The sequence below is a fragment of the Pholcus phalangioides genome, unplaced genomic scaffold (genome assembly GCF_987345545.1).
Source record: "Pholcus phalangioides strain wild (caught in Gottingen) unplaced genomic scaffold, Ppha-v1.0 ptg000027l_1, whole genome shotgun sequence".
Taxonomy (NCBI): Eukaryota; Metazoa; Arthropoda; class Arachnida; order Araneae; family Pholcidae; genus Pholcus; species Pholcus phalangioides.
The window spans coordinates 963,777-974,860 of NW_028301617.1; the positions used below are offsets into that span (position 1 = coordinate 963,777).

The 11,084-nt window shown below is 39.3% G+C and overlaps 1 protein-coding gene across 1 annotated transcript; it reads left to right on the forward strand.

Moving 5' to 3' along the window:
* The first annotated feature begins 1,828 nt into the window (after positions 1 to 1,828).
* LOC149068016 (uncharacterized) lies at positions 1,829 to 7,387 on the forward strand. The gene is made up of 2 exons (XM_089251885.1): positions 1,829 to 6,171; positions 6,256 to 7,387. Exons 1-2 carry the CDS (start codon positions 1,829 to 1,831, stop codon positions 6,881 to 6,883), a joined length of 4,971 nt encoding a protein of 1,656 aa, XP_089108011.1. The 3' UTR covers positions 6,884 to 7,387.
* The last annotated feature ends 3,697 nt before the right edge of the window (positions 7,388 to 11,084 follow it).

Here is an 11,084-nt window from a genome sequence, read left to right on the forward strand (position 1 = left end):
AGTGAGAGCAAAAATATTAAAAAGGTTGAGGAGAAGTAACAGTTTCTCTGATAACATATACAGTGAAATCTCCCGATAACGGACACCAATGAGACCCAAAACTTTGTCCCTTAAGATATTCCTCCTATAAAGGAGAGTCATTTATGGCAGGTTCCGCTATACATTCTTGTCTGCATTACCAATAAGATGATTTTCTTTTCTTATCCACTAGGTCCTTGAAAAGCTTCAACGAGACTATTTTCTTGAAACGACATTTGATGAAGAGATCGATACTTCGAAGGGAATTATATATTTAATTTGTGGTTCGTAAAATATCAACTTCGCTGAGAAATTCAGACAAGTAACGGATTCCATTTCCCTGGCTTCAGAACTGCCTTTGCTTACCGTCATTTTTTTGGTCCACCAATATGGAGTACTTACCATCACTGGTAATTAAGTACAACCCGGGCAAGGAATGTGAGAGTGATTCGAGTGACATGTCCTTCATGACGAGATGGTTTTCATCAGAAGAGGAGGATGAGCAGTCATCTACAGAACCAAGTTCGAGTGAAATAAGTGTCAATCCCATCAGTCATAGCATCCACATTGATGAAAAACCCCGCGAAAGTGACATATGTAGTGAGACTGTGTCACAGCTGTATGATTCAAACACGCGCATTCGAAAATCTCTCGTTGTGAGAAAACCATATGAGTGTGATCTTCGCGGTAAAAAGTTCTCGTGAATCGAAAGTTGCGACTATATAAAAAGGGTCACACTAGGCTAAAGTCACATAAATGTGATGTTTGTGGTAAGACCTTTTCAAAGCGCTGGAACCTAGAGATCCATACACGAACTCATACTGGAGATACGCCATATAAATGTGGTGTTTTTGGTAAGAGGTTTGCTCAAATAGGGACTTTGAATAGTCACAAAAGAGTCCACGCAAGTGAAAAGCCATATGAGTGTGATATTTCTGGTGGAAATTTTGCACAGGAAAGGGGTTTAGGAATGCACAAGAAACTACATTCTGGTGGAAAAACATACGCGTGCGATGTTTCTGGTAAGAAGTGTGCACGGATTTTGCGTATGATTTCACACAAATATGTCAACACGAGTGTAAAGCCCTTCAAGTGTGAAGTTTGTGGTAAAAGATTTACATGGAGTAAGCATTTAAAAATGCACTCAAGAATTCACATGTGTGAAAAATCTTATGAGTTTAAAGCTTGTCGTAAAAGGTTTACTCACAATATGAGTTTAAAGATGCACTCAAAAATTCACACAGGTGAAAAACAGTTTGTGTGTGAAACTTATGGTAAAAGGTTTACTCAGAGTCAATATTTGAAAAAGCACTCAATAGTTCACACGGGTGAAAAACCGTATGAGTGTGAAACTTGTGGTAAAAGGTTTACTCAGATTCAATATTTGAAAAGGCACTCAATAGTTCACACGGGTGAAAAACCGTATGAGTGTGAAACTTGTGGTAAAAGGTTTACTCAGAGTCAATATTTGAAAAAGCACTCAATAGTTCACACGGGTGAAAAACCGTATGAGTGTGAAACTTGTGGTAAAAGGTTTACTCAGATTCAATATTTGAAAAGGCACTCAATAGTTCACACGGGTGAAAAACCGTATGAGTGTGAAACTTGTGGTAAAAGGTTTACTCAGAGTCAATATTTGAAAAAGCACTCAATAGTTCACACGGGTGAAAAACCGTATGAGTGTGAAACTTGTGGTAAAAGGTTTACTCAGAGTCAATATTTGAAAATGCACTCAAGAATTCACATGTGTGAAAAATCTTATGAGTTTAAAGCTTGTCGTAAAAGGTTTACTCAGAATATGAGTTTAAAGATGCACTCAAAAATTCACACAGGTGAAAAACAGTTTGTGTGTGAAACTTGTGGTAAAAGGTTTACTCAGAGTCAATATTTGAAAAAGCACTCAATAGTTCACACGGGTGAAAAACCGTATGAGTGTGAAACTTGTGGTAAAAGGTTTACTCAGATTCAATATTTGAAAAGGCACTCAATAGTTCACACGGGTGAAAAACCGTATGAGTGTGAAACTTGTGGTAAAAGGTTTACTCAGAGTCAATATTTGAAAAAGCACTCAATAGTTCACACGGGTGAAAAACCGTATGAGTGTGAAACTTGTGGTAAAAGGTTTACTCAGAGTCAATATTTGAAAATGCACTCAATAGTTCACACGGGTGAAAAACCGTATGAGTGTGAAACTTGTGGTAAAAGGTTTACTCAGATTCAATATTTGAAAAGGCACTCAAGATTTCACACAGGTGAAAAACCGGTTGAGTGTGAAATTTGTGGTAAAAGGTTTACTCAGATTCAATATTTGAAAAGGCACTCAATAGTTCACACGGGTGAAAAACCGTATGAGTGTGAAACTTGTGGTAAAAGGTTTACTCAGAGTCAATATTTGAAAATGCACTCAATAGTTCACACGGGTGAAAAACCGTATGAGTGTGAAACTTGTGGTAAAAGGTTTACTCAGATTCAATATTTGAAAAGGCACTCAATAGTTCACACGGGTGAAAAACCGTATGAGTGTGAAACTTGTGGTAAAAGGTTTACTCAGAGTCAATATTTGAAAAAGCACTCAATAGTTCACACGGGTGAAAAACCGTATGAGTGTGAAACTTGTGGTAAAAGGTTTACTCAGAGTCAATATTTGAAAATGCACTCAATAGTTCACACGGGTGAAAAACCGTATGAGTGTGAAACTTGTGGTAAAAGGTTTACTCAGATTCAATATTTGAAAAGGCACTCAAGATTTCACACAGGTGAAAAACCGGTTGAGTGTGAAATTTGTGGTAAAAGGTTTACTCAGATTCAATATTTGAAAAGGCACTCAATAGTTCACACGGGTGAAAAACCGTATGAGTGTGAAACTTGTGGTAAAAGGTTTACTCAGAGTCAATATTTGAAAATGCACTCAATAGTTCACACGGGTGAAAAACCGTATGAGTGTGAAACTTGTGGTAAAAGGTTTACTCAGATTCAATATTTGAAAAGGCACTCAAGATTTCACACAGGTGAAAAACCGGTTGAGTGTGAAATTTGTGGTAAAAGGTTTACTCAGATTCAATATTTGAAAAGGCACTCAATAGTTCACACGGGTGAAAAACCGTATGAGTGTGAAACTTGTGGTAAAAGGTTTACTCAGAGTCAATATTTGAAAAAGCACTCAATAGTTCACACGGGTGAAAAACCGTATGAGTGTGAAACTTGTGGTAAAAGGTTTACTCAGATTCAATATTTGAAAAGGCACTCAATAGTTCACACGGGTGAAAAACCGTATGAGTGTGAAACTTGTGGTAAAAGGTTTACTCAGAGTCAATATTTGAAAAAGCACTCAATAGTTCACACGGGTGAAAAACCGTATGAGTGTGAAACTTGTGGTAAAAGGTTTACTCAGAGTCAATATTTGAAAATGCACTCAATAGTTCACACGGGTGAAAAACCGTATGAGTGTGAAACTTGTGGTAAAAGGTTTACTCAGATTCAATATTTGAAAAGGCACTCAAGATTTCACACAGGTGAAAAACCGGTTGAGTGTGAAATTTGTGGTAAAAGGTTTACTCAGATTCAATATTTGAAAAGGCACTCAATAGTTCACACGGGTGAAAAACCGTATGAGTGTGAAACTTGTGGTAAAAGGTTTACTCAGAGTCAATATTTGAAAAAGCACTCAATAGTTCACACGGGTGAAAAACCGTATGAGTGTGAAACTTGTGGTAAAAGGTTTACTCAGAGTCAATATTTGAAAATGCACTCAATAGTTCACACGGGTGAAAAACCGTATGAGTGTGAAACTTGTGGTAAAAGGTTTACTCAGATTCAATATTTGAAAAGGCACTCAAGATTTCACACAGGTGAAAAACCGGTTGAGTGTGAAATTTGTGGTAAAAGGTTTACTCAGAGTCAATATTTGAAAATGCACTTAATAGTTCACACGAGTGAAAAACCGTATGAATGTGAAATATGTGATAAAAGGTTTACACAGCTTTCGAGTTTAAAGACACACTCAAAAATTCACACGGGGGAAAAACCGTATCAGTGCGAAACTTGTGGTAAAAGGTTTACATGGATTTCGAGTTTGAAAAGGCACTCAAGATTTCACACGGGTGAAAAACCGTATGAGTGTGAAACTTGTGGTAAAAGGTTTACTCAGAGTCAATATTTGAAAAGGCACTCAATAGTTCACACGGATGAAAAACCGTATGAGTGTGAAACTTGTGGTAAAAGGTTTACTCAGAGTCAATATTTGAAAATGCACTCAATAGTTCACACGGGTGAAAAACCGTATGAGTGTGAAACTTGTGGTAAAAGGTTTACTCAGATTCAATATTTGAAAAGGCACTCAAGATTTCACACAGGTGAAAAACCGGTTGAGTGTGAAATTTGTGGTAAAAGGTTTACTCAGATTCAATATTTGAAAAGGCACTCAATAGTTCACACGGGTGAAAAACCGTATGAGTGTGAAACTTGTGGTAAAAGGTTTACTCAGAGTCAATATTTGAAAAGGCACTCAATAGTTCACACGGGTGAAAAACCGTATGAGTGTGAAACTTGTGGTAAAAGGTTTACTCAGATTCAATATTTGAAAAGGCACTCAAGATTTCACACAGGTGAAAAACCGGTTGAGTGTGAAATTTGTGGTAAAAGGTTTACTCAGATTCAATATTTGAAAAGGCACTCAATAGTTCACACGGGTGAAAAACCGTATGAGTGTGAAACTTGTGGTAAAAGGTTTACTCAGAGTCAATATTTGAAAATGCACTCAATAGTTCACACGGGTGAAAAACCGTATGAGTGTGAAACTTGTGGTAAAAGGTTTACTCAGATTCAATATTTGAAAAGGCACTCAATAGTTCACACGGGTGAAAAACCGTATGAGTGTGAAACTTGTGGTAAAAGGTTTACTCAGAGTCAATATTTGAAAAAGCACTCAATAGTTCACACGGGTGAAAAACCGTATGAGTGTGAAACTTGTGGTAAAAGGTTTACTCAGAGTCAATATTTGAAAATGCACTCAATAGTTCACACGGGTGAAAAACCGTATGAGTGTGAAACTTGTGGTAAAAGGTTTACTCAGATTCAATATTTGAAAAGGCACTCAAGATTTCACACAGGTGAAAAACCGGTTGAGTGTGAAATTTGTGGTAAAAGGTTTACTCAGATTCAATATTTGAAAAGGCACTCAATAGTTCACACGGGTGAAAAACCGTATGAGTGTGAAACTTGTGGTAAAAGGTTTACTCAGAGTCAATATTTGAAAATGCACTCAATAGTTCACACGGGTGAAAAACCGTATGAGTGTGAAACTTGTGGTAAAAGGTTTACTCAGATTCAATATTTGAAAAGGCACTCAAGATTTCACACAGGTGAAAAACCGGTTGAGTGTGAAATTTGTGGTAAAAGGTTTACTCAGATTCAATATTTGAAAAGGCACTCAATAGTTCACACGGGTGAAAAACCGTATGAGTGTGAAACTTGTGGTAAAAGGTTTACTCAGAGTCAATATTTGAAAAAGCACTCAATAGTTCACACGGGTGAAAAACCGTATGAGTGTGAAACTTGTGGTAAAAGGTTTACTCAGATTCAATATTTGAAAAGGCACTCAATAGTTCACACGGGTGAAAAACCGTATGAGTGTGAAACTTGTGGTAAAAGGTTTACTCAGAGTCAATATTTGAAAAAGCACTCAATAGTTCACACGGGTGAAAAACCGTATGAGTGTGAAACTTGTGGTAAAAGGTTTACTCAGAGTCAATATTTGAAAATGCACTCAATAGTTCACACGGGTGAAAAACCGTATGAGTGTGAAACTTGTGGTAAAAGGTTTACTCAGATTCAATATTTGAAAAGGCACTCAAGATTTCACACAGGTGAAAAACCGGTTGAGTGTGAAATTTGTGGTAAAAGGTTTACTCAGATTCAATATTTGAAAAGGCACTCAATAGTTCACACGGGTGAAAAACCGTATGAGTGTGAAACTTGTGGTAAAAGGTTTACTCAGAGTCAATATTTGAAAAAGCACTCAATAGTTCACACGGGTGAAAAACCGTATGAGTGTGAAACTTGTGGTAAAAGGTTTACTCAGAGTCAATATTTGAAAATGCACTCAATAGTTCACACGGGTGAAAAACCGTATGAGTGTGAAACTTGTGGTAAAAGGTTTACTCAGATTCAATATTTGAAAAGGCACTCAAGATTTCACACAGGTGAAAAACCGGTTGAGTGTGAAATTTGTGGTAAAAGGTTTACTCAGAGTCAATATTTGAAAATGCACTTAATAGTTCACACGAGTGAAAAACCGTATGAATGTGAAATATGTGATAAAAGGTTTACACAGCTTTCGAGTTTAAAGACACACTCAAAAATTCACACGGGGGAAAAACCGTATCAGTGCGAAACTTGTGGTAAAAGGTTTACATGGATTTCGAGTTTGAAAAGGCACTCAAGATTTCACACGGGTGAAAAACCGTATGAGTGTGAAACTTGTGGTAAAAGGTTTACTCAGAGTCAATATTTGAAAAGGCACTCAATAGTTCACACGGATGAAAAACCGTATGAGTGTGAAACTTGTGGTAAAAGGTTTACTCAGAGTCAACATTTGAAAATGCACTCAAGAGTTCACACGGATGAAAAACCGTATGAGTGTGAAACTTGTTGTATAAGGTTTACTCAGAGTCAACATTTGAAGAGGCATTCAAGAGTTCACACGGGTGAAAAACTGTATGAGTGTGAAACTTGTGGTAAAAGGTTTGCACGGATTTCGAGTTTTAAGACACACTCAAAAATTCACACGGGTGAAAAACCGTATGAGTGTGAAGCTTGTGGTAAGAGGTTCAAAGATAACTGCGGGTTTAAAATATCATCGTACTAAAGTACACACATATGAAGAGACTGACGAGCGCGACGCAAAATAGCTGGTTTAGCAGAAAAGAAAACTTCACCCTCGCACTTCCGAGTCAAATATGTTCCAATCATGATCACTCATGAGTTCATCTGATTAATTTTTCTCGTTCATCTTATTTTTTGTTCATCGCTCATTAACAAACAATTCGACAGATATTGCAGCTTTCAACCGCATGTATTTACATGCACATATGAATTTAAATCCAGACCGTGAGGCTGTCTGACGACTGACGATTTAAAATTTGAAGAATGAACGCAAAATACTTTTCTTATTTGTTTCGTGTTTCCAATAAACTCGGATGATCGTTTTTATTTAGATTTCAGTAATAAATATCCGATTATTCTTTTATACTTCTGATAAATTCGCATAGTATGAAATAAGTTTGCAGTGGCTTTTTTTTATGCATAGAAATCTAATTTGTTAAAAATTACCCCTCCTCCGAATTTCGAATAAATTGGTTGTGCTGCGCAATTTTACTAATTTTCACGAAGTTGAATGACTAATTAGTTAATTAATTATGATTTCGATTAGCATCAGGATCGTTGTGATTAATAAAGGACAATGTTTAAAAATTTATGAAAATTAGAAAAATCTCAATTTTACTAGTTTTCAGGAATTTGAATGATTAAATAGTTAATTAATTATGATTTTAATTAGCATCAGGGTCATTGCGATTGATAAATGTCAGCATTTGCCGAAGTGCTTGGTGAAAGTCCGAAATGTATTCGTTTACAAGCGTTCTTCGGGCTTTTACCGTAAGATATATCTATATAAACTATATATAATATTAATATATATATATATATTATGTTATTTTAATAAGTAAATATGTAAAACTATCGAAACAAGCTTCATTAGACATGGTTAAGCCGAGATTATCATGATGCAGTTCCATTATTTGAATTATTATATTAAAAAAAACAAACAGAATTGAATTTATTTCGTCGTTTCCCAGCCCAATGAGGCTGTCTGACGACTTACAAATAGCTTTTCTGAGGCGATGTGAAGGAGAAAGACAAGTTTGTCCATGTATGTGTAAAGCGTGAGTGCGTATTTGTGTGAACAAAAATCCAGTCCAACGTCATGTCCAAATTACAAATGCAGTATGCGCTCTAAAAGGTCACAATAAGGGGAAAAGATTAAAATATTCAATATTTAAAAAAGAAAAAAAAATCGTTGGTAGACAAAACCATATAACACATACAATACATATAAGATACACAGATGACACATACGGATACAAGAATGAGTACAATATACCAGTGGCAAGTACTAGATAAAGTGTTATATAATACATATTATGCTTTTTTTTCCTCCCTTCCATCTTCATTTCTTGATCTCTTAAATTGCTGGCCACCCAAATTGCAACACCAAGAAAGACAAGAGATATCGCAACAATATTTATTTTGTAGATAACATGTTGACCAAGCATCAAATGATTAAATTTATAGACTTCTGTGAAGTGTGGTTCCTGCCAAAATCAGTAGCCAGAGTAGCCGCCATTGTTGGAGATCACCGCTGCCACACGCCTCGGCATCGATTCAAAGAGACTTTGGATGTGTTCTTGGGGTACAGCAGACCAAGCAGCTTCCACGCGTTGCCAAAGTTGATCTGGTGTGGCAGCTGGGGATGTAATCTGGGTCAATCGTTGAGCAACCATGGACCACATGTTTTCTATCGGCGAAAGATCCGGAGAGCGAGCTGGCCAGGGAAGCAATTCAATCTGGCGATTGACGAAGAACCTTTGGACAATGCGTGCCACGTGTGGTCGCGCATTATCCTGTTGAAATATGGCTGTGGGCAAGCCCTGAAGGTAAGGAAGGACAACTGGCTCCAACACCTCGGAGATGTAGCGCTGACTTTTTAAAGTACCGGCAATGCGTACTAGAGGAGTGCGAGAGTGATATCCAATACCGCCCCATACCATAATACCCGGTACAGGACCAGTGTGGCGGTGCATAACGCAGCTGTTCAGCATCCTCTCTCCACGGTGTCTCCAGACTCGAATCCGACCATCGTGGTGTTGCAGACAGAAGCGTGGCTCGTCAGTAAAGACAATTTCATTCCATTGTGCCGTCCACATCCTTCTTTCATCGCACCATTGGCGGCGGAGACGTCTGTGGTTCTGCGTCAAGGGTAGACGAAGCAATGGACGTCTTGCGGACAGACCACTCTGCTGTAAACGGCGTCGAATGGTACGCGCAGACACTGGATGATGCGGTACAGACTGAATGTGCTGTGCTATGGTTCGTGATGTGGCTGAGCGATCCGTCACTGCCATACGCACAATACGCCTGTCATCACGTGAAGTGGTGCACTGAGGTGGATGCGATCGAACACGTCGGTCCGTCGTACCCTCCTGCATACAATTTGAAGTATAGATGGCAGCACTGAAATATCAGACACAACACTAGCTACACACTGAGACTGTTAGGTGCACTCACTTTGCTCCAGACTCTGCCACGAAGCTGTGCTGGAAGAGATCTCGGCAACGGGATAAGTCCGGTGGCAGAGACCCTGGCGTTCATTCATTCATTCATTGACTGGAATGCCAACGTGGCCGGAAATACTGGGGGGCGTGGAGAACAGTGCACCCTCCCAACTTTAATGGAGGAGTTTTTTTTTTTTACTTTTAAACCGTACACCACCCAGGCTCTGTTGTCGACATTCGTCAATTTCAGCCCTTGTCCCGGTTAAGGGGCTGGGTGGTGTCGGGAACTTTATTTCCCATGTACATAAATATATACAATCATGATGACAGAGAAATAAAAGAAGGAGGGGGGGGGGAAGACAACTGTACACAGTGAACGTTCGCCGGGGGCCTTCAGCGCAGGACTTGTTTGGGTCCGACTTGGTCAGGGGCCAAGTCAGACCTAGTCTGACGAGTCTGAGTCTTCGACGTATCGCTGATGTCTTCGTGCCAGCCTGGCCGAGCGTCTTGGCTCCACAGCGATGGTGGTGGACCTCTCCTCATCCAAGTCCGGGCCGATCGTCTTAGCCTTGTCCGAGTTTTCTTGTAGAAATCTAACAAGCCCGATCAGTTTTTTTTATCATATCCGGTCTTTTTAGGGCATTGGCCATCCATGCTGCTTCCATGGCTTCCGAAGGAGCTATTAGATGGAACTCTGGCGTGTCGGCAAGATGTGGCGTAGGGGAGTTCTGTGCCAAGTTCGCCACAGCTGCAGCGATCGTTGGGGTAATGGACTTGAACCTTCGGAGGTTAGCAGAGAATGAGGCCGTGCCCAGTAACGAACATAATCAGTTCTCTGCACCACTTGCTGTTCCACGTTTTCACGCGACGCAGGATCTTATGCGTGGAGGACCTTCCCGAAGTCTTCGGATCATCCCAGGCTATTTGCCAGTTCATCATCATGTCACCCATAGCCTGGCTTTGGCAAGCAGATGCCGGCAAGCGGACTTCATTTGTGAAGCTGCCATTCTTTGTTGACTCCTTTGCGTAGCGGTCGGCCTCCTCATTGCCCCACGAACCCGCATGCGCCTTTATCCATGATATTCTGATGTTCGGGTGTCTGTGGAGCAATGTTCTCATTTTCCGGGCAGTATGGTGGTGTGTCTGTGCATTCTGGATGGCCATGATTCCGGAGAGACTGTCCGTTTAATGGAGGAGCTGATTTATCTAATGCATATGCATATACCGTATATGAATTGAGATCATCGATCCAGCCTGTCCCGAAAATTACTAATGATATGGTCACCATATTGTTTGGACGACGAAGCAAACAACTTTGCTTTGCACTGGGTTGGTGACGCTCTCTGTGACATATAAAATAATCTATTTCAAGTCTTGATTATGTGTAAACACATTATTCCTCATCGTTTGAATCCATGTCTATCAGCCGAGAAATTGCGTAACCAGTTCCCTGCTGAGTTTAAATTTCATTCGAGGTAAAATGGAAATTTTTCTTCTAAAAATTCTGAATTTCACTTCTGAAAGAAGTTCCACAATTTCGATAGATTCCATTTGAAGTCATGTGCTGTTATTGTCGTAGATTTCAAGACAGCGCATTTGTTAGTAGAAGACACTGGATTGATATGAATTCTTCGAGAGAAAAAAAAACCGTCAACATGGCAAATAGGCCCGTGATACACATGTTACCAAATAGCACGAAAGCATGCCACTTTCGTGCTACTTAGGGCCGTATTCACC